At 47.0% G+C, this 22,791-nt stretch overlaps 2 protein-coding genes across 3 annotated transcripts in view; one reads left to right on the top strand and one right to left on the bottom strand.

Moving 5' to 3' along the window:
- lin37 (lin-37 DREAM MuvB core complex component) overlaps positions 1–22,791 on the bottom strand; it is a 99,465-nt gene that overhangs the window by 13,773 nt on the left and 62,901 nt on the right. The gene's annotated exons all lie outside the window — the stretch shown is intronic.
- On the top strand, positions 667–22,560 carry kmt2bb (lysine (K)-specific methyltransferase 2Bb). Of its 2 annotated transcripts, none has more exons than XM_072394483.1 (36): positions 667–1,017; positions 3,122–3,200; positions 3,344–6,829; positions 6,955–7,136; positions 7,314–7,433; positions 7,623–7,809; positions 7,909–8,140; positions 8,232–8,299; positions 8,399–8,656; positions 8,832–8,938; positions 9,595–9,720; positions 10,696–10,809; positions 10,960–11,106; positions 11,191–11,283; positions 11,367–11,484; positions 11,577–11,690; positions 11,856–12,040; positions 12,153–12,254; positions 12,716–12,826; positions 12,939–13,015; positions 13,205–13,422; positions 13,514–13,617; positions 13,710–13,847; positions 14,054–14,212; positions 14,302–14,419; positions 14,535–14,613; positions 15,013–15,173; positions 15,296–15,463; positions 15,547–18,589; positions 18,847–18,947; positions 19,062–19,199; positions 19,303–19,555; positions 19,647–19,754; positions 19,848–19,931; positions 20,729–20,858; positions 20,984–22,560. In XM_072394483.1, exons 1-36 carry the CDS (start codon positions 712–714, stop codon positions 21,257–21,259), a joined length of 11,490 nt encoding a protein of 3,829 aa, XP_072250584.1. In that variant the 5' UTR covers positions 667–711; the 3' UTR covers positions 21,260–22,560. The 2 variants fall into 2 exon arrangements, with proteins under 2 accessions (XP_072250584.1, XP_072250583.1); XM_072394482.1 differs by having other exon boundaries at positions 667–1,041.

Here is a 22,791-nt window from a genome sequence, read left to right as displayed (position 1 = left end):
CTGTTTGTTTATTCGTCAACGTCATCCTATTCTAATTTGACGTGGCTTCTTATCTTTTAGTCAGACCAACAACAGAGAACATTTCTGAACATTTCTGCTTCCTCCTTGAACAGCTGACGGTAACAAAGATGCATACTGCCACCTCCTGTATTAATGTGCAGAGTCAACTTCAAATGCATTTAATCATCACGTCACACAGCAAACGCATTAAAAAATAATCGGAAATGTCTTAATCCCTTTTTTCGAGCTTGATTCTCCATATTCACTGAAGCCCATTTGCCATTTAGCTCAGCTGACGACCACCAACTAACTCCTGCCTGTGGTGTGAAGCTTAATGAGATTTATTATCAGTGCGTAATAAAGGCATTTATGACTTTATGATCATTTAAAAAAAAAAACTTGTTTTATTAAAGTACGTATAAGATAGCAATGTCATAAAATGTCAGTGTCAACCATCAATTAATCAAGATTTCTAATCATCAATGTAATTGATGACGTTCGTGTCATAATTAAGAATCCTAATCCGAGAGGTGATTTCATTCTCTAATGAAGACTTGACCAGTAACCACCCAATTCTACTCCTTGTGTGCTCTCACCCCCCAAAAAACTCACTTTCCCGTGCACCACTGCGGTCCACCCCTCCCATCTCGCGCCTTCCCTCTTGTCCTCCTCGAGCTGCTAGCCGACGGAGTGAGTGTTGTTGTTGAAGCAATGATGGCGGCAGCGGGATGCGGATCAGCAACCGCGGCTGCCGTAGGAGGCCAAGGTGGAACCGCAACGGCCCGAGGTCGTTTCCCCGGTCGGCCTTGGTCATCGCGCAGTCGTTTGCGTTCCGAGAAGCGCTGGCAACTCGGTCGATCAGGCTTGGAAGCTGATGATGTGACTAACGGAGGGCCAAGGCCCGCAAACCTGGTCCTATCGTTAAACGAAGACCAGTCTCACTTGCGCTTACTTGGGATAGAGGCAAGCCACAAGATCCTTGGCCAGGCTGGATACAGCTCTAGTGGGAGTGAAGAGGTGAGGTCCCAAACCGACCCAGGAGTTAGTATCTTTATTTCATCTTTTCACATTTTTGTGCGATCGTTAATTTGCATGACTGAGTGCTATTCACAGCAGTGTGACTGGTTAGTGCCATGGAGAAATGTCAACATCCTATTGCCAGGCTAGCGTTAACTTTAGCTTCAAGCTTGCTAAGCTAAAAATTACACGCTAACCCGTGTTAGCAGAGTTCAGCTTTCCAGTACATTTAATGAACAGTCGTAACGCAAAATGCCACTTCAGTCAGACTGCAAAGGCTGCAACGTTAGCGCTGTGCTCTAAATTGCACTCAAAAAGGGGTTTAAATACGAAAGGGTGAAAACGCGAGTATTATTTGTAGGTGTTTTTGAGGAAAGACAGAGAGTTAGAACGCCAATTTGTAAACATGCACCGCAATTCTTTCATCTACGGCCCACTCGGTTCAGGGCCAGAAGAGCGGCTAGCCTGCTAATAGTGAACACAAAGAGGGAGAAGGCTAACACCTCCGTACTTTGCTCAGTGGCTAGCCGCTAACTGCTCTGTTTTCATACGCTGTCCAGATGCGAGCAGAGCAGTCCTCTTAGTTAATGAGAGTTTAAAGAAGACGCATCTGCCTGCCCGAGTTAAAATCCACACAAACACGCTGAGATAAAGTTTGTAATGGTTCCCATGTAGCTTCGTTGTGGTCAAAAGTAGGTTTAAATGTTCTCGTAGGAAACGGGCAGGCTAACTGTTAGCTCGTGTTAGCAAACACGAAAGGTTTAAATGGTGGTGCAGAAGTGAGCCAAAGCCAGTTGTACCCTTGTTGGAATCAAATGCTCCTCGGGTCACAGCCGATCATTGGCGTCCAATTGTCGTTCATAAGAGTCGAGTTCATTGTGGACTTTTAGATCTCAGCTGCTGGTATGAGGAAGATGTTAAGTACTTGGAGGGAGTTACAACCAACCCACATTTTCCCGTAGCCTCTTGTAACCTTAGTGAAGGTGTTAACGTTAAATACTCAAGTGAGATTCCTGCCGAATTTAAAGTTCCTATTATTATTATTATTATTATTATTTATTCTGACATACAAATCCTGACCAGTACTTTAATTGACCAATATTATTTGACCTATCATAGATGTATTGGTTTTAGTGTTGCAGAGAGGGACTTGTTTCATAGCACATCCTGGATGGCACATAATCACCTTCACACTGTTTTGGTTTATTTAACACTTATACAGCGAAAGAAAACCCTAACAGAGAGCATCACTGCCGCTTCACCACCTTTCCTGTTTAACGGCCTGTCACTTGTCAAATTGAGCTACACACGCTGTCTTCATTGACTCTGTTGTGGTAAAGTGCTCGTCCAACTCCACCAAAAAGTAGTAGACAAACAGATTGCTCCTTCAGTTTTCGTTGCCCAAATAGTTGTTGCAAGGGATAATAATTGCGCTATAGCAGTCTACAGCGAGGGTCTCGCACTTTTGCAACACTAGTTGGGAGTTTAAGTAAACGTTGCCTGATGTGTAGCTGCGGGAAAAGTAGCTTTGACAGATCGAAATGCAGGAAACGATACGCCGTGTAATTTAAGAAAAAGAAAAACGGGGTTTAAGCACAGTGTGCCCTAGAAGAATGGCCTTGACTCAAGGTGTTTACAATACTAACAGCACTATCTGCTGCACATGCACCACTGTGCATCAGTGATGTGGGCAGGCGGTGGTGTGGAGTCAAAGTGTCTCTGTTTTCATTGCCAGTAGCGCTGTGCTGGGAACTGCTAGCTTTAAAATACGTTACCCTCATCATTGTCACCCTTTCAGTATAAATGAACACTGCATGCATTTGTAGCTTATGTGCATATGTCACACGTCAGCGTTTTTAGTTGGTCACTCGTGTCTTATGCATTGCAACCCAGAGCAGATGAGAGGAGTAGTTGGTTTGAATGGGTGAAAGTGAAAACAGTCACCATGTGCTGTTTGTGCTGTCTGATATGATGCTGTCAAGTTTACTGTTGTTGAAGACTTCACATTTCGCTGTTTTTTTTCCCCCCAGGTGCTGTAATTGTTGCCATTATAGCACCGGTACACGATTTTAAGTGTGGTTTATTGGGTTTTATTTTTTCCAAGGGTGATGACTTCAGAGGATTTGAAGCTGAGAAAAAGGGCTCCAAAGGACCTGCAACGTCTCAACAAAATTCTTCCAAAGGTAAACAAAAAGCTCGGGTTTGATTGAAGCCTGTAACACAACAAAAGAGGAGGATCCTTTTTTTTTTTTTTATCCCAGGTTTGTGTTCAGTGAAGAAGCTGCCTTTTTTTTTTTTTAAACATTGTTTCTTTTTTGCCTTGTAGGTGATGCTGTCAACACGAAATCTAGACGACAAAGCGAGAAGCTACCGCTTAAAACGCCAGCCGCGGAGGCAGCCATCCCACCCGATCCTGTAAAAGATGTCGAATCTTCGGCAGAGATACGCGGCACATCTCTTGAAGCAAAGCCAGCAAAGGATTTCAAGAAAAGTTCGAAAGCAAAAAGCGCTACGGAGCGACAGTCCACTAAAAGCAGAGCTTCAGCGGCAACGCCAAGGATTACTATAAAGTTAGTGGCCAAAAAGAAAGTGAAAACTGTAAAAGAGCCTCAGAGAAAATCGCTGAAGATAAAAGAAATTCAGGATCAGCCCGATGCCAAGGACATTCAGGGTGACCAGGTTTTAAGTGCTCACGTCAAGTTTAAAACTGAACCACAGGAGGATGAACATGGCGCAGAGGAGAAAGGAGCTGGAGCTGTACCTACAAGAAGGCGCGGGAGATCTGCTGTAAAGACAGCAGAACCCGTGGGCCCGACTACTGCCAAAGTTGTGGTTGATGACCAAAAATCAAAAGAAAAAGAACTGACCGACTCGGCAAAGGACAGTGAGTCCGTTGAGCCAAAACTGAATGCGAGGGAAGGAAAGAAAAAGAAAGCGCTGGCAGCTCAGAGTCCTGCAGATAAACTAGTTACTCGAAGGAGCAATAGAGTTACGAACCCGCAGTCTAAGAAAGCCTCGGACGGTGCAGCTGAGCCCGAAAGTCAGAGTAAAAGTACTGCCGTGCTGGCTGAATCCAAGCCAGAAGTTCCACAAACAGCGGAGGCCAAACCTGTGGTGGGAAGAGACAGGCGGAGGCAAAGCAGGAGACTAAATAAAGACGTTTCAGTCCCAGAAAACCTGGACTCATCGTCCACAGACACGGATAATCTCGCCGTGCAGCCCGGTGACAATGAGGAAACGAGGGTCCCAAGCTTAAAGCTGCTAAAGATCAAAAACCCTAAATACGACGTGCAGGCCAGTGGGAAGACTTCGTCTCGGAAGAAAAAGCGGAGAAAATATATCTGGACTTTAACGATGGTGAAAGGAGGAAGCCCGACACGCGCTGCTGAAAATATTCTCAAAGCACCAGCAGAAGACAAAGTGGACCTTTCCCCTCCTTCTGACACGAAGGGACTGGAGACTAAATCAAAGCTGGATGATGCAGCCCCGCAAGAGACTGAGAGCACAGACAGCAGTGAGAAGGATCTCCAATACAAAGCTGAGTTGGAAAAGACCCCTTTGGAGGTGGAACCCGAGGTAGATCCCACACAAGAAATCACTAAAACAGATGGCGGGAAAGTTGTACCTCCTCTTCAGATTAAAAAGGTCTCCTCTCCGGGTAAACATAAAAGCTCAAAGCCATCCTTCTTGATTCAGCAGGTCAGCCCCGTTTCCGAAAAGAACGACGACGTTCCCAAAGAGCCGAGTGAAGTTAACGAGGGCGGCTCGCCGCGCCGGGATGCTGATGCCACACCTGTTAGGAGACTGAGGAGGAGGACGTCAAGTCTCGATTCGCCTCAAGCCAAGTCTGTTAGTCAGAAGCCAGTGACTGCTCAGAAACGGAGGCTCAGAAAGAGTCCACAGGATGAAAACACATCTCCACAGGAGCAAGTGGAAGTTTCCTCGGTCAAAGCGTCGACTGAGAATTCCGGTTCACAAGTTGTTCCTGAAAACCCTTCTCCTGTCGTGGGTGAGGACCAATCCCAGGTGACCAGTGTGAACCTCCCTGAAGTCCTCGATAAGGGTGTCCCAGAGATAGCTGACAGTCCCCCGCAGGTGCCAGGGGAAGTTTCCCCCCAGAAGGTGGAGAATGAGGTCAAGCAAGAGGTAGAGCCGCAGATAAAAGAAGCCAAAGCGTTTGCTGTGCCTTCCAAACCTAGAAGATGTAGAAATAATAAAGTAGGGAAAAAGAAAGCCGTTCAGGCGAAGGCCGTCAGAAAGAAGGCTGCTGTTGTTTCTCCTGATATCACAGTCGAAACAGCGGTTGCTGCAGATGACTCCACCAGCGGAGAGCCAGATCTGAAAGAAGACACTCAGCCTGTAGTAAGAGAGGTGTGTCAGCCAGAGGCAGAAGAACGCACCGAGCCAGAGACCAAACAGGACGCCGTGCCTGTGGAAGAAGAAGAGCAGGAGCCGTCACCAGTGAAAGAGGAAACAGACATTCAGCTGATTGATAGTCAGCCATCCGTGGTGTCAGAAAGTCAAGCGAGTGATCTACAGACGTCAGGGACGTCTCTCAAAAAAGCCAAAAAGAGGCGTAAGAATTTAATTGGGCAGCGCCAGAAGCACAGGCACAGGGGCAGAGACGGGAAGTTTGCTCCACTCAACTCATCCGAAAGTCCGGGCGTTGTCGAGGGAGACAGTGACATTTCCACCTCACCGGCCGCTGTCGCGCCACCCCCCAGCTCCAAGCTCATCGGAGTACACAAAAGGTACAGAAAGAGGCCGATGGGTCTTCATTTCATTGGCTCCAAAAGGCCAAAATCCCAATCGAAAATCATTTCCACGCTGATCGAAGTGGGCCTTGAAAAAGATGGCTTGAAGCAGGAAGAAGCTGACACCCCGGTTGATGCAGGACAGGCAGATGTTGTCAGCGTTCAGCCCGGGAAGTCGAAGTTTATCAAAAACATCAAGCACTTCATTATGCCCGTTGTAAGTGCCAGATCCTCACGGGTGATCAAGACACCGCAGAGGTTCATGGACGATGCCGGGATGTCTGTTTTGCCTCGAAGAAACTCCCCGAAGAAGGGTTTCCAACTGGGCTTGCAGATGCGACCTGGAAAGCGGCGAGATGACGGGGCAGAAAGGGCAATATCACCCATCCTTCCAATCGACGAGGAAGACATATTAAGCGAAGCTCAGCTAGATGTGGATCTGTTTTCTGCTCAGGACCTCGATGACAGCATAGACCTTGCCGATAGCCTGTTTTGTGAGAAAAAAGGTGACGCGAATGAAAATAAGTCCCTTCTGAAGAACTCGACCTTCAAGTGGCATGTGCCAGAACGATCGGGCGAGGAAGTGTATACGCTTGACAAAACTCTCGAGAGCAAATGCGAGGATCTGTTTATATCTGCTCCAGTGGAGAAGCCCCATGAACTGTCATCTGACCTCGTTGACGTTCTGAAAAAGAAAAGTTTGCCCAAGTTTAACAAGACAGCCGGTCACCTTAAGATTTACCAGAGGCTAAAGAAGCCGCACGGGGGACTTCCCAAGAGCAAAAACACACTAGAGCTTGATAGCGCGAGTAAACCTGCGCAGCCGTCTGTTGATTTAGCAGAAGGACTCGACGACGAGGCCATGAGCATCAGCCTCCGGCAGCGCGACACGAGCACAGAAAAGGACAAGTCCAAGCTCAAGATAGAAGACCTCAATGCTCCCGGAGTGGTGAGAAAAGTCTCGGTGTCTGTCCGGGCTATGAACTCCAAGTCGCTTGTACTTCAGCATCACGCCGAGGAGGATTTATCGGGGAAGGACCCTGGCCGGCCTCACTCAGGTGATAAGATTTTGAATGGATGAATGGAATTAATGTGAAGAAATGAACATTCGACCTTTAACTTAAGCTCACCCCATATTATGGCCGTAAAACCTAACGCTGCCTCTTTTTTTTTTTACCCGCAGGAGAGTTGCAGTCCGTGCAGAACTCGGGGACGGGTGGAGGCGTTCATCCCGGGTCTGTTGAGAAGGGGGCGCCGCAGAGGGCACGCCTCACCGGTGCAAATAAAAGAATGTTCAATCTGCTCAGGAAAGCCAAGGTTCAGCTCATTAAAATAGACCAACAGAAGCAGCTGAAGTCCTCAGGGGTAAGGATGGAAACCATGAGCCCTCCCTTTTTTTTGTCAATGAAGACTTTGTTTGTTATAGTAGTTTAATTTATTCGAAGCTGTGATAGAGGAAGGATTTATACTCGTAAGTAATTTGAGTGATGAGATGCTTTCTCAGGCTTGTATTGATGGCTTGTGTTGCTGTTGACCTTGTAGCTCTTATCTGGTCCAACTGGAGCCAGATCCCAAGATATCACCTCAAAGAGACAAAGGAGGAAGCAGAGGGTGCAGCTTCATCCTGATGTTCCAGTCAAGACAGAGCCTCTTCAAGGACAAGTAAGGGATCGGATCAATACGCCCAAAGGAGGGAGAGGGAGAGAGGGGGGGGGGTCATCCGACTCTAAATATTCGTGTCCGGTTTTACCAAAGTCAAAAAAAGAAGTCAGCTGTGTTCAGTGTACTGAATGGAAGGCTCTTGATTTGAAACGTCTGTAAAATTCCAGCGTCTTCGTTTCTTTTTCTCAGCCACAGCTCATCTCCCCGCTCTGCCAGGAGTTCCGTAGAGCGGGAGGACCGCGCATCAAGCACGTGTGTCGTGCTGCCTCGGTGGTGCTCGGGCAGCCTCGGGCCATGGTACCAGATGACATTCCCCGACTAAGCGCCTTGCCGCTGCACGAGAGATCTGGCATTTCTCCATCAGCCGTCCCCAAAGGTAGCAATTGACTTGTAGACTTGTCACCTTGCAAAGTGTGAGTAGAATTAGTTTCTTATTGGTTTGTTGTTGTTTTTTTTGTTTTTTTTGTTGCTGCAGATGTTGGGTCTCCTTCAGAGTCGGACAACGCCGAGCTGACAGATTCAAAAGCGACCAAGGCGAAGAAGCAGTCGAGTTTTGCGAAACGGAAAGGACTCGGGCCGTTTGGGTACCGCTCTCGGAGGTGTGGGGTGTGCAAAGGCTGCAACCACGAGGAAGACTGTGGGAGGTGCATGAACTGCCTCGACAAACCCAAGTTCGGTGGCCCGAATACCAAGCGGCAGTGCTGTGTGTAAGTTGCCTTGTTGATTGGCTGTTGCTGTGTCACAGCACGATGTCCTGAAATAAGATCTTTGATTTTTCTTTTGTTTTTTAACCACAAGGTACAAGAGATGTGATCAAATTGAAGAGCGAAAAGCACGGAGACTTAGTGGGAGAACAGCACCCAAAGGTGACTTTTACCTTCAGCACGCGAGCGCGATGTACCTTTAATTAAACGTTCACTGTCACTAATGTGATTCTTCTTCTGTTTTTTTTTTCCGTTGGTAAGGTTCCTCGAAGCGTCGGCGGTCATCTCTCAGTGGCGGTCACTCGAGTAACGATGAAGGAAACGATTTCGCCGTTGACTCCCCGTCCGGTCTCCACGGCGATGGCCAGAGTCCGTCTGTAAGGAAGCAACCAAAGCGTGTTGTAAAACCCCGAGTTTACTTTGACCTGGTGGATTATGACTCGGATCTGGACGATAAAGCCTTCCCGAGCTCTGCCTCACCAGCAAGGAGAAGGGGGGCAGGACCTCGCTTCAGTCAAGGTACTGCAGCACTCCAAGAGCATATGAGCAAGTTTTTCAATAACGTCACAGCTGATAACCATCATTTGTGTGTAGCTATAGAATATTAAAACACATTTCTTCAAATTTAAGATAGTCATTTGCAAGTAAATTAAAAGCACTGGGAATGATGGGTAATGTTTCGTCTGTCCTGAAGACTTTGTGCCACTGGATGGATTCTTGGAAGACATCTCAGATGATGATGTCAGGCACCGGAAATCCAGCTCGCATCGTGTACCACAGGGCCGCCGTAAACCCGAGAAGGTGGGTCATCACTCAACGGATGGCTTCCACAATTAGCTTTTGTGGCCGTTTTGGCTTTAATTGAAAGTTCCTCTTTTAAAGCTGTCAGTCAGACATCTTTTAGGCCTACAAACTTGAGTCCTTTTCACACAATGGTTGCACTGTGCCGGTGAAGAAGAAAGATTTCTTTATTTTAAACCGCTGTTGTTTCACTTCAGTAATTCACACTCACCAGAGGAGATTCAGTGTCACATCGGTGTGTGTTATGCTGTGCCAGGTGAGGTCAGTGACACTTGCAAACAAGTGTCAATTTGGCGGTTCAGAAGCGTATCAGCAGCACATCAACTTTAACACCCCCATTCCACCTCTTTACTTACTCACAGGACGCTGATGTGCAACAAAGGCGCTCCAGACTAGAACGACTTGTGTGAAAAAGAGAAAGTCCAGCTTTTTAACCCTTTGCCTGACATTTTAAACGTGGCAACATTTAAGGAGGCCACTTTTCTTAATGAGATCATAGCAGACGAAGCAAAATCAGTTGCAAATCCCGATACTCTCAGTCGCTTATCCATGCTTTAAATTGCATTGTTTTTTAAAACTTTACACGTGCCACGCTAAGTAAAAAGCAGCGCTGGTATTCTGGTCACTGCCTTCTTTAAGTTGCGGTTGTCTCTCAGGGTCTTCCATCCCAGGGTCCTTTGGAGCAGACCCCTCCCAGTGTCCTTGCCGCTCTGGCCCATGGATTTGAACAGCGAGAAGTTGAGTCTTCTAAACCCACTCACAAAATCCGGGTTGACTTTAAGGTATGCTTTTTTATCTTTTCTTTTTCTTCTTTTTTTTTCTTAAAGGTACATTACATTGTAATTCAAACATGTTTTACTGCACACATGGATCAGCTGTAACATAATGGCCATAAGTGCAATATTGAGTAAGTCCTATTTCTACTACCGTAAGTGTTCTGATCAGCCAGGCGCACGTCTGAAGCTGTCTTGGTGAGTCTGGTAACGGGGGCATTAGATCTGTTGGCGCTGTGGGATGTGGGCTGCTTCCCTAAGATGCCGTGAGAGCCCATCAGATCGGTATATGAAGAGTTCGAAGGCTGATTGTGAACGCCTCAGAGTCATTGTAGTGTTCTGTAGAGTTTTGTAAAGCAGATTTTGTGAGGCTCACTGCTGTCCTGCTGGAGGTGGTGGCTTCTGTAGGGTAGTGCCCTTGCCATATAGGGGGTGTGAATGGTCTGGAAATGTTGAGATCGATGGTATATATCAGAGCAGCATCCATGGGAATGCCAGGATGCTGGAGAACAGAGTAACAGATTTAACCCGCTCAGTGGTTTTTAATGTTGTGGCTCATTGGTGTTTTCTTAAATATGTTCAGAATTTGGTATAATGTATTTTATTAGATAAACTCTTTCATTTGCCTTCCGTAAAACATGAATTATTTCTTAGAAAGGGCCACACAAGCTACTTGTGTAATAATTTATCAGCTCGTAATACTAAAACTTTCCCCCAGTAGATGGTGGTGTTTCGCCTGCTTCTCTCATCTGTCTCACTGAGCAAGTCCAGCTTAACAGCAGATGTTTTGCACACACAACATTGCAGCTGATTTGCCCACTTGGCTCAAAATTTTAAACCCATTTCAAACCAAAATTGTTCTTTTTTTCACCGTGACAAAAACAGCCGCCCGTCTGTAATTTCCCCTCACAGGGGTCAGGTTGCAGAGACATTTCTACTTGTAACAACTGTTAACACTCTTATCTGTTACTGTCTTGTTTCCAGGAGGACTGTTCTCTGGAGAACGTCTGGAATATGGGCGGCTTAAGTATACTGACCTCTGCGCCTCTCATGCCGCCTTACGTTTGCTTCCTTTGTGCCAGTAAAGGGCAACATGAGGTGACTGCTCAGCACGTTCTGTAGACCACTGTTATTTCCAAACTATGGAGTGTTTGTGCTTTTGTGGTACACATGTGACTATTTCTTCATATTCAGAGGGTGATGTCATTTATTTGATATATTTTTTAACAATCCTCCTCGTTTTTACAGATGCTGTATTGCCAAGTGTGCTGTGAACCCTTCCACCAGTTTTGCCTTGAACCAGCTGAGCGCCCCTCTGAAGAGAACAAGGAAAATTGGTGCTGCAGACGCTGCAAGTTTTGTCACGTGTGTGGCGGGAAAAACAAGCTCTCCAAGGTACGAACAGATAGTCTAGCTTATTTTGCTTTCTCGCTGTGGCGCAGACATGACATTTTTTTTCCCCCACATTGCCTCCCTCAGCCTTTGTTGGAGTGCGAACGATGCCAGAACTGTTATCATGTTTCCTGTTTGGGGCCTAATTATCCGAAACAAAACAAAAAAAGGAAAGCCTGGGTAAGTTCCCCAGAAACCGCGTGCATGCGAAGTGGTTATTACGGCAGGAGATATCTTCTACTCATACGGCGGTTTCTCTGCAGGTTTGTATGACATGCATCAGATGCAAAAGCTGTGGAGTCACACCAGGGAAGAGTTGGGACGTCGAGTGGAACCATGACAAAGGCCTCTGTCCGGACTGCTCAAAGCTCTATGAACAGGGTGAGGGCATTTTAACCTCATTTGGTCAGCTCCTGCGTTTTGTGTTCGTTTTATCTTCTATCGTTACTCACGTCGCCCCCTTTTTCTTTTAGGCAACTATTGTCCGATCTGCTTCAAGTGCTACGAAGACAACGACTATGACAGTCAGATGATGCAGTGTGGCACGTGTAACCACTGGGTGCACGCCAAGTGTGAGGATCTGACAGGTGAGAAAAGGACTTCTTCTTTGTGACGGCGCCCTGTTTTTTTTTTTTTTTGCTGTCTTTAACGCTTTCGAAGGCAATTTTCCGCGTTCGGCTTTTGGTTTTCTTTGGCTTTCGAGACAAAACGGCGAGGGAAAATAATCAAAGTCTGTTCTCGAACGATTGCAGACGAGCTGTACGAGATCCTGTCCAGTCTCCCAGAGAGTGTGGTGTACTCGTGTCGACCGTGCAGCGTGACCCAGCCCAGTGCCTGGAGAGAGCTGCTGTACATCGAGCTGAGGGCCGGGGTGGAGAAGGTGCTGGCTTGCTTACTGTCCTCCACCCTCACCCAGCACCTTGTTACCTGCTCACAGGTATGACAATCAACCTCCAATAAGGCTGTTTTAGGTCTTATATCATGATTCTTTTCATATGAGAAGGTTGTCTTTGTATAGGAACGCTAAAACTCATTTGTTTCTGTCGTAGTGTGAAAAGTCGGTGGACCCTGACAGCGGCGTTGAAGGCCAGCCGGCATGTGACCTCCGAGCCGTTGGCAAGAAGTTTGACAAAGGTCTTTATACTACACTGGTGAGTACAGAACCCATTTCTTTTGGCCAACACTTAAACAGCTGGATTCAGTTTAGTTTATTGGTTAATTTAGTAAACAACTGGAAAACATGTAAATTCCCTTTATTATTACAGACAACTGAGAGCCACAGTCTAGAAGAAAGTCACTTAAACTCCATTTAATTGCATTCCATTCCATCCTTCTGCTCACTTACCTCAAATTTGGACCCTTTTGGACGACTTAAAACATGTTTTTAAATGAGCGTCGTCGTTGAAGCTTTCGTCTTTGAACTCAGGAGACAGGAGCTCATTCGCTATGAATAAGTAGGAAGACATGTTTCGCTAACCTGCTTCCACAGCAACATGCATTATGCCAGGATTGCGGTCTGATGCTGTTTTGCATAGTGCTCTGCAGTCGTATAGTTATATCCGGTTCAATGGGCGTTCAAAATGTTTGTTTTTTTGTTTTTTTCAAATAACAGAAAATGTTCCACGAAGATGTGGTTCAGGTGGTGCGAAAGAGGCTCGAGCAAGAGGAAGATCTTCCAGAGGAGCGCAGGCCCACTGCCCTGGCACGCTCTTATTACCTAAAGGTGCCGTATGACAAGAATTAGTATTTCTAACCGTGTGCTTCGTTCTTAGTTTTTAATTTAATTGGAGTGTTAAAGCTGCGTTTCTCATTAATGAGATGATTTTTCTGTTTAGCTCCTTGAGGAGGTATTCAACTGGTTCAACAGCCAAGACCCAAAGGTGTGGAGCCCTTGTACCAAAGACTTGCCCATGTGAGTAATCTTTACTCTTTTTACTCATTCATACAAGTGTGCATATTAAAAAAGGTTTTGCACGCATTTTAACAGGCTCAATGACAGGATCGTGATTTATTTGGCGCACTGCAGACCTACTTTAGTGCATGTACAGACGGTGCATTGAATTGTTTGTCTGGAGCATTAAAAGTAACATTCTTTCTTTAGGGGGATGCTGTTCCAGGCTGTTCATCCTCCTACAACTGAGCATGTTTACGCTCAGTGGCAAGGGAGGGAAGAGCTGTCGCCCAGACCGCCATTGGGTCTCCTGCAGGAAGACAACGGACAGAGCTTAGATATAAAGATGGAAGGGGGCGTTTCCCCGATGTCTGCGGAGCCGACAAACCGAAACTACTTCAAAACCAGCAGGGTTGTCAGATTTAAAGGTAACGCCGTCGGTTCCAGAAAAGGTGACAAAATGAAATGGAATGAGCTGTTTGGGACTCTTAAATGTGTACTTATTTACCCTTACACCAGGGAAGAGAGGCAGGCTTTCAAAAGCTGATCTAGACACTGGATGGTCTAAGGACGATGAGAGGCAGTGCTCTTTGTGCCAGAAATATGGAGACCTCAAACCCAACGTAAGAGACGCACCAAACGCAGGCAGTGCTTCGAAACGCTACTGGAACTGGTTTCTCACTGCGTGTTTTGTTTTTTTTGTGTTGCTCCACAGGAAGCTGGCAGGTTACTTTGCCTGGGCCAAAATGAGTGGATACACGTAAACTGCTGCCTGTGGTCAGCCGAGGTGTTCGAAGAAGAAAACGGTTCTCTGCTGCACGTACACAGTGCTGTCACAAGGGGGCGACTGATGGTTGGTTCATGTTTTTTTTTTGTTAATATTTTTTATTATTTGCATACCAGTAGGTAGAGCGTGACTAAGCAGCGCTGGTGTGTGAGTGTTAGAATCTTTGATAACTGTAAATCTGCACACCCGGGGTGGCCTCGGCCACCGATGTGAGGTGTCTCCTCAGCATTTCCAGTTTGTTCGTCAACCTCCGTTATTCCCCATCTTTCCAGCGATGTGAACGCTGCAATCAGACGGGTGCCACCGTGGGCTGCTGCCTGACATCTTGTCAGAGCAACTACCACTTCATGTGCGCCCGCTCCCGGCAGTGCGTGTTTCAGGACGATAAAAAAGTCTATTGCCACAAACACCGACACCTCATCAGCGGCAGGGTAAATTCTCATCCTCCACTTTGTCGCTCATGCTGCACCGATTTCAGCGTGTGGAATGGAATTCTTACTGGGTTTCCTTTGCTGTGTAGATGATAACTGGTCAAGAATTTGAAGTGAACCGCAGAGTCTATGTGGACTTTGAGGGCATCAGCCTTCGCAGAAAGTTCTTGACTGGACTGGAACCAGAGCTGATCAATGTGATGATTGGCAAGTTGTTTTTGTTGTTTTTTTGTTTGACAGCTTTTCTTTCTCCTTGCTGTTATTTTTCTTACTCCGAGGGGGGGTTAAACTAATATTTGATGTCCACCATGTCTCAACACAGGTTCCTTACAAATTGACAAGCTGGGTGTGCTGACGGAACTTTCAGCTAGCAAAGGGAAATTGTTTCCTGTGGGGTTTCAGTAAGTTTATATTTTCTCTATTAATCTATTTATTTAGACCCAGTTGTTCAAATAAATCCTATTTGCAACATGGGCTGAGTTGTATGCGATGTCATTTCAGTCAGCGTTGGATAAATTAACTTTATAAACTTTGTGGCCTGTATCTGCGACATGTCCAATGACAGTGAAGTTTAATCTAATCTAACCTTGTGAATGAATGGATTTGGCTTTGAAATGAATCCTTCAACAAATAGATAAAGCCAATTTAGATCAATTTATAACTATTTAACAGTATTTTTACTTAGTTTTAGCCACGATAATTCATTTAAAAGGCAAATTACCTTATTTATGCATTTATTTGATATCGGCTTAAAAAATGGATACAATGGAGTAAAAAAAATGTTGCTTTTCCTTTCTCAGGTGTTCCCGATGGTACTGGAGCACAGTTAACCCACTACGGCGGTGCAAGTATACATGTAGAGTACGAGAGGTCCGGCCCATTGTCCCAGAGAAACCCGTGGAGGAGATGCCCAACCAAGGAGACAATCACACCATTGCTCACGGCCCCTGTCAACTACCTGGTGTGTGTTCTGCCACTGAAAGTCATACTAACTGAAAATCATACTAACTGAAAATCATACTACCCAAGAAAGGGATGCACCAGGTGCGGAATGTTAATGCAACTGTTTGTATGTCTCTGCAGAATCTGAAGCCCAGGAGGCTGATGTGGTAGAAACCCAGCCCCCGACAGAGGAAACCTTTGTCCCGGGTCCTCCCCCGAAATCAGATCACAGTGCAAGGCCAAAGATTCCCAGCTACCCCCTGCACAGGAGACCGGCTGGAGGAATGTCCCGACCGCTGCCATCCCCAGGTAAAACGTTACTTAAAAAGCTTTATTTCACCACCGGGAGGATACAAGGTGAAAGATGCTGATTCGTTCTTTTGTCCTCTTAGGTGTAACCCAGACAAAACCGCATCACATTCTGACCATAAGTGACCTGGAAGAGACTCGAAGAGCACGGCGCCACAGCCCCCACTCGCAGACATCTGGACTTAGAACTCGCATGTCCCCCCCTCCTCTGGGTCCTCTAACCGGACCAATAACTCTCCGGGCAGGCAAATCTTCTCTGCCTACCTCCCCGCTGTTCCCCCTCGGTACTTCCGACAGCCTGATGAACTGCCCGTCCTCTCGCACGGTCGGGGGTAGAAGCGCTTCCTCCATCCGCTGCCCTGGAAACACAATGACACACTGTTCCTCGACGTTCTTCCCTCAGTCTCCCTGGCAGGACAGCGCAGCCTCTGTAAGCCTGCCTTTTACTTCATCCATGCAACATTTACCCAGAAACAGATTGTCGTTCGATCTGAGCCAGTCGGACTCGGTCGAGGTGCCACACAACTTCTTAGCTTCACCCGAGCCCGAAGACGTCTCCCCAGCAAATGGCACGTCGCCCCATGGCGACTTAGACAGACAGAGGGATGACAAAGAGTTTCCCTACGGCTCATTCCACAAGGAGCCCAACATGAGTCTGGGCGAGGAGATGCGAACAGAGCTTGAGATTGAAGAAACACTCCTGAATGAGGGCGTGGCAATGAACTGTGGGGGACAAATTGTGGTGGAAGGTGATGATCAGGAGGAATTTTGGGGAAGATCCCAAGAGGTACATAAGAGAAAGACGCTTGTTGCCAATCTTCCACGGTCTGCAGCCTCGGCACGGGAGGAATTGGGCAACACCTCCTCTGACGACGATATGGAGCACTATTTTGATTTTTCACGAACAATAGTCAGCTGCCCAGTATCAAAGGATCGGTCCAAGTCTCCCTCCTCACCTTCCTCGCGTCCCATGGCTCAGCTGGATGGGATAGACGACGGTACCGAGAGTGACGCGAGTGTAGCAGCCACTGATGATGCTCAGAAGGTCGACGGGTCGGATAAAAATCCGAGTAAAAATCGAAGTAATAAAAATACTCCTGACTCAGAAACTGCAAACAGCACAAAGGGCCCTGACACACCAGCCAATGATAAGCAAACAGAGCCTTCATCGGTTAGCATCTCAGTTGCCATTAAAGGTACGAGTGACAGTTCCCACAGGTATCCTAAATCCTTTGGTGGCAGTCAAAGCTCTGACACTCAAGTCAACGATTCTCTCCCAAATGTACTTACCAAGGTGACTGAGACGTCATACCCGGAGGAATTGATGGCAGGTTCTAGTTTAGGCTTGACTTCTGAAACACCTCTTGTTCTTGAGAGGTGTGACAGCGGCCCACATTTCACCGAGCTGCTTCCTGTGCTGCAAGACACGCCCCTTGAAACCCAGCAGTCTGAAACTTGTAAAGTCATGAACTCGGAGTCTGAAAGTAGTAACTTTGCATCATCCACCGAGGGATCTGCTGTGTTGATGAACCACTTGACATCCAATATCATTGAGCCCTCCGTTGCGGGTTCTGCTGATAATACGCAGAACCCCCTGCTGGGTCTGCTGCAGCCCTCCCCTTTAATGCCTACAGATATACAAAACCCCTCCCAATGCCTTGTCGACTCCCTCCAGATGTATTCGTGTTTACAAGGTTTCAATCAGCCTGCTCTGACGAGTATAACACTTCAGCCAGTGACATCAGCACAAGAATCTGCAACGTTCCCATCTTTGGAGCCGTTATCGACGAAACTAACAACCCTCACTCCCGTCAGAGAGGTGACACAAACGCAGATAAACGTTCCCCCTCCAGCTGATCTGGGGTTACAGGCGACGCCAAGCACGTGTCCCCCAGCCGGAACTTGTGGAACGGTTTCCGTGCCTCTGTACACCACACAAACGCAGCCTTTCGGTTCGGCGGCCGTCACCATCGTTTCTTCCTCTGCTTCAATATCGTCTCTCTCTGGACTGTCAACACACTGCTCAGCTGCTCCAACGCCTTTGCAAACCACCTCAGCCCCTGTGATCTTAAATGGTTACAGCTCGTCCGTGCAAAAGGAAGCTGCTTCTGGGCACACGATCTCCATCAACTTCTCCACACCCAGGCCAGCCATGGAGCCTCAACAGCCATCATTACCCCAGGCGCTGCCCGGTCATGCCATCCTTACTGTGAAGGAGGTGGGAGGTCCAAATGTAGATCCCACACCACACGTGCTGCTGGTGAACCGCCTTGGGCAGATCTTTGTGAAAAACCCAGAAAGCAACACTTTCCAGCTGCCAACTCCCAACTCTCCCTCCTATAATTGTGTCACTCAGATCGCCAGCCTTTTGCAGAGCAACGCGCTTTCAGCCACGCTGGCGGCAGCTGGGAATGTCACGGCTCCACCGGCCGGCGTCAGCATGACAACAGCAGCTCCTGCGCCAGTCACACCTGCAGCTCAGAACCCAGCGACAGTTACACAGCTGCTCACCCACAACAACAACGGCGCAGTGGCGTCGGTTAATGTGAAGAAGTCGAGAAAAAACACAAAAACGACGTCGAAAGATGAAACGGTCTCGGAGTTGAAAAAGCCAAAGAAGAAGAAGGAACCTAACGCGTCCAAAAAATCCAAATCATCCAAGGCCACAGGGCAGTCTTCCCTGTCTACTGAGAATCAGCCAGCAACCCCTGCTGAAAGTGCCCAAGCAATTATAAATCAAGCAATGGCGAGCAACTACACCCCCAAGTGGAGTGGGCTCCGTACAATGAGCCCGTCCTCGCTGGTTTTGCCCCCCGGCCTTTTGATTGAACCAGAGCCTCGCGCGTCACCCCGCTCTCCGCCACCAACACCAGCTCCGGCACCTCGCCCCCGCACCCACGTCCGCATGAAAAGAGTGTCTTCGCTTTCAGACCGCATCGTCACAAAGAAGTCGAAAGTTGACTTCCTACCACCAGAGACCGTCAGTAACGACGAGGAGCAGCGTATGGCGACCTTTCCGAGCGCGGCCAGCCGCGCCTCAGGAGTTCGCATCAAAACCCCAACGGTGAAAGGAGTCCTCAACCTGGACGAGTTAAAGGAGGAGCACATGAGTGATTCTAGCTCAGGGTAAGTTTTTACCAGAGATCCCTGTCATAACGGACGAATGGATGGATTTTTTTCTTTTCTTTTCAGTGATTTAGATCAAATCTTTTAAATCATCCCTTCTCCCTTCTTCTTTATGAGGGAGATCTTTAAAATGAGCTTTCCAACCATTACCCAGACAGCATTCCATAAGGATAAATAGCAAGTTAAGAATAAAAGGGGATGTTTCTGTAATCAAAGTGTTGCTTTATGTGTTACATTTGTGCTTTGTTTGTCCTCAGATCGGAGCCTTGGAATTGTTTGTCTCAGGGTGAACAAGGCAAACCGCATGCGTGGGAACCGGTGGGCCACAGCAACCTGACTGACTGGAAGAAATACTCTGGTATGCTTTAGTTTAAAAGATCGTAGCTCGTTAGTGTCTGTGACTTCAGAAGCGTTCGAGTTTCGGACGCCATCTGCCTGCTGAATGAAAGCTGTGCGCGTTGTGTTCCAATAGGCACTGCGTCTGCGTCGGATGACGAACCGGCACCGTCTGATGAGGATCAGGGATGTCCAGCAAACAGAGACCAGCCGCATTTGCGATTTGAGATCACCAGCGACGATGGTTTCAGCGTAGAGGCTGAAACTATTGAGGGTGAGTCACCACATCTGACACGTTTTTGAAAGAACAATGAAAAGGCGTTCGGCGGTTTCATTATTCTCACCTAATGGCGTCTAATTGTCTACTCTGCCCGCAGTGGCCTGGAAAGCAGTGATGGATGGCGTGCAGGAGGCACGAGCAATAGCAAGACTGAGGCCTCTGACGTTTCAGAGGGTCACTGCCGCCCGCATGATGGGACTGGTCCACGACGCCGTCGTGTTCCTGCTGGAGCAACTCCAAGGCGCTCACCGTTGTCAGCGGCACACTTTCCGTTTCTTCAAGCAGTTCAGCCAGGAAGACGATCTTCCTGTTAATCCCAGCGGCTGCGCCCGCTCCGAGCTCTACCTCAGGTACGTCTGTTCGGAGCTTCTTACTTGAAGCCGTGACACACGGGTGGCGATACCTCCTCAAACCCGCTTGGATTTCCTTCTGTTTTTACAGGAAGTCTACATTTGACATCTTCAACTTCCTGGCCTCTCAGCACAGACAGCTTCCAGACATTGGACCGTATGACGATGAGGAGGATGAGGTTCTTCTGAAATCCACAAGGTCGGGCCTTCGGTCTTGGTTTCGCTGGGACTTTGTCCAGGGTTAAAAAATGCGGCACATTTAAGTGAATTACACTCTTGCTCTTCTCCTTAGACGCGCTACTAGTTTGGAGTTGCCCATGGCCATGCGCTTCAGACACCTGGAAAGGACGTCGAAAGAGGCGGTGGGAGTGTACAGGTCGGCTACGTTTTCCAAATGTTCTGTTTAATGCTCGAAAGTACCCTTTTTTGAAAGCTGTGTTATAATGTGCCGTGAGTTGAAAACAAAGGTGTTTTTTATTAGGTTTTGAAACTAAGCTGAAATCACATCCTCCACATGTTTTCAATGGAACCAAAGCACTTGACTTCCTGTTGTGAGGAATGAAACAGACAAAAAAAAAAAAAAAGGATCATGAATCAAAAAAAAAAAACCATCTTGCGTTTTTGTGCATCGCTCTTAACTCTGTCGGATCTCAGAACATCTTTGGTTGTCTTAAACCGTAGAAAACATGTCTCACAAGGCTAAACTTGAGGGCTCAGGCTTGACACTGGTGAAAAATTAGGTTAACTTCTTATAAGAACCATGACTTTTGGATTCAAGACGGCAGTTTGACAGTTAAATGAATCCTGCAAAGACTCTCTCGGTGGTTTCTCAGTCACGTTGAACGGAAAAAACATGCTTACGCTCATTTATTATCTGTTCTAAGTAATGTGTAGGTTGGTTTTTATTAGGAAGCTGCACAGGAAGGAAATGAAGATGTTCTGTTTTTAGCCTAACAAGTGTGGGGGAAGAGACTGATACCTTTTGTTACTCATCGCTTTCTTGTGGGAAGGTAGATAGGCAGCATAGCAAGTCAAAGGTGATCAGCCTCTGAGGGTACAATAACTATAGTGTGTGTGTGGAAAAGTAACAATGATGGTTTGCTCTTATCTGGGAATCTCACTGATTCAATTTCTGTGACTCAGTCATTTCTGACCCGTTCCAATCTCTTGTAGGTCTGCTATTCACGGGCGTGGCCTGTTCTGCAAAAGGAACATTGAAGCAGGGGAGATGGTCATAGAGTACGCAGGGATCGTCATTCGCTCAGTGCTCACGGACAAGAGAGAAAAGTACTACGACGGCAAGGTTTGTCTGGCTTCCCTGTCTTTGGGTTCCGTTCTGATTTCTCTGAGGTTTCCAGCTTGTGAATGAGGGCCGGAGCCGAGAGAGTTCCAGGATCACGCCGCTAAGTTTCCTTTGTGCCTTTTCAGGGTATCGGCTGCTACATGTTCCGCATCGATGACTTCGACGTGGTGGACGCCACCATGCACGGCAACGCGGCCAGGTTCATCAACCACTCCTGCGAGCCCAACTGCTACTCGCGAGTCATCAACGTGGAGGGCCGGAAGCACATAGTCATCTTTGCCCTGAGGAAAATCTACAGAGGGGAGGAGCTCACCTACGACTACAAGTTCCCCATCGAAGACGCCAGCAACAAACTCAACTGTAACTGTGGGGCCCGGCGATGTCGACGCTTCCTCAACTGAGAGATCACTCGGATTTAAAGGAGTGGATCTTTGTTTATTAGTAAGCCTTAAATTAAGGTGGCACTGGATTGGGCTCGGGGGGAGGCTTTGGTGTGTCTGCACAGAGGGGGGGGGGGGGGGATTAGCCACTATGACACTGACCAGAGACACGTTTTTGGCCAGAAGGGATATAAGGAGGAGGAGGAGAAGGAGAATCAGTGCAGAAAAGTCATTTGACTGTTAAGTTTGGTGCCTCATCTGTTGTCAGTGTCCTTCTCCTTATAAGGAATTCTCCCATGTGCAGCTCGCACAGCTGTCTCCGTAGCCATTGTCAAGAAAAGGGGATGTTGGTGTCTCTGACCACATTTCATAGACAGAATGAGTGGAACTAAACGGATGACGTCGACAACAATTTCTGACACACACACACCAAGCCTTACTTGTTTGAATCATTGCTAAGAAACCTCTGTCGTGTGGTTTATTCGTTTCCGGGGTAAAACAAGTCTGTCCTCAGTACACTTTTTATCATGATCGCTCCATCCTCTAGTAACCGGGAACATTATAGCCCCCCCCCCCTCCCTCCTTGCAGTGGTGAAGTCTGTTCTTGAGCCATACACTTGCCCCAAACCTGTATTTGTGTGTGTTTTATCCAACACTTTACACTTTAATGTTTTTCTTTTTTTTTAGATGCTTTTTCTTTTTTCTTTTTGTGAATAACAAAAACAACCATGGTGCTAAGCTTTGAAAGCTTCGTCTTTAGTTGGACTGAAACGTCTTGCGAATCAGGAATTGTTTAGCTGTTTATTCCCTCTGCTGAGATCAGACATTTCCGTGCTCTCAGGCAGTAATCTTCATTATCATCGGATCATTAAGGATGTGCTAAGTTGTGAATTTAGCACCACATGGCCTGGTAGTTCTCACACACACACACTCTTCTTGTACGTTCTAAATCAGTTGTTGCGATCCCACTGGTGTCAGTGAGTAACACGGTGTCATATTTCAAAGGCAAAAGTGTGTCTTAAAGACGTTTTTTTCTTTCTCTTTTTCTTTTTATTGCTCAACTTACAGTGTATGTAGCAAACACTACCCAAGCCAAAAGTGAAGATTTGTGTGGTGTAAAGCGGGTGGGGAAAAAAAAGAAAAAAAATCAGTTTTTAAATATATATTTTATTACTCTCACGGCAGATGCTCATTTACCTATCGCAATAAGACTCTGCTACCCGACAGTTGCACAAGAAGAAATCATCCAACGTACGAACTTGTCTTCATCTTCGTGAAACCTGCTACAGTTTCTGTAAATCAGGGAGAGCACTGGTTTGGAAGGAAAGAAAGAAAAAAGAAAAGAGAAAAAAAATGAAAAAGAGAAACGGATTGCTACTGAGTGTGCACGTTCGGCTCGTCCGCCGGGTTGGCTGGAAACGTGGCGCGCAGATGCTCTGAATGTTGCTGACGGAGAGCATCCAGCACCTTTAAAATAATGTTTGATGTTGTTGTAAGTTGATGTTCTGTGCGGTCAGTGACGAGGCTAAATTGAATTCAGACACTGTTCCAAT

The sequence above is a fragment of the Leuresthes tenuis genome, unplaced genomic scaffold (assembly GCF_036924035.1).
Source record: "Leuresthes tenuis unplaced genomic scaffold, fLeuTen1.0.hap1 SCAF_10, whole genome shotgun sequence".
Lineage (NCBI taxonomy): Eukaryota > Metazoa > Chordata > Actinopteri > Atheriniformes > Atherinopsidae > Leuresthes > Leuresthes tenuis.
The sequence above is the reverse complement of the archived record's forward strand: the minus strand, read 5'-3'. Positions and strand labels throughout refer to the sequence as shown.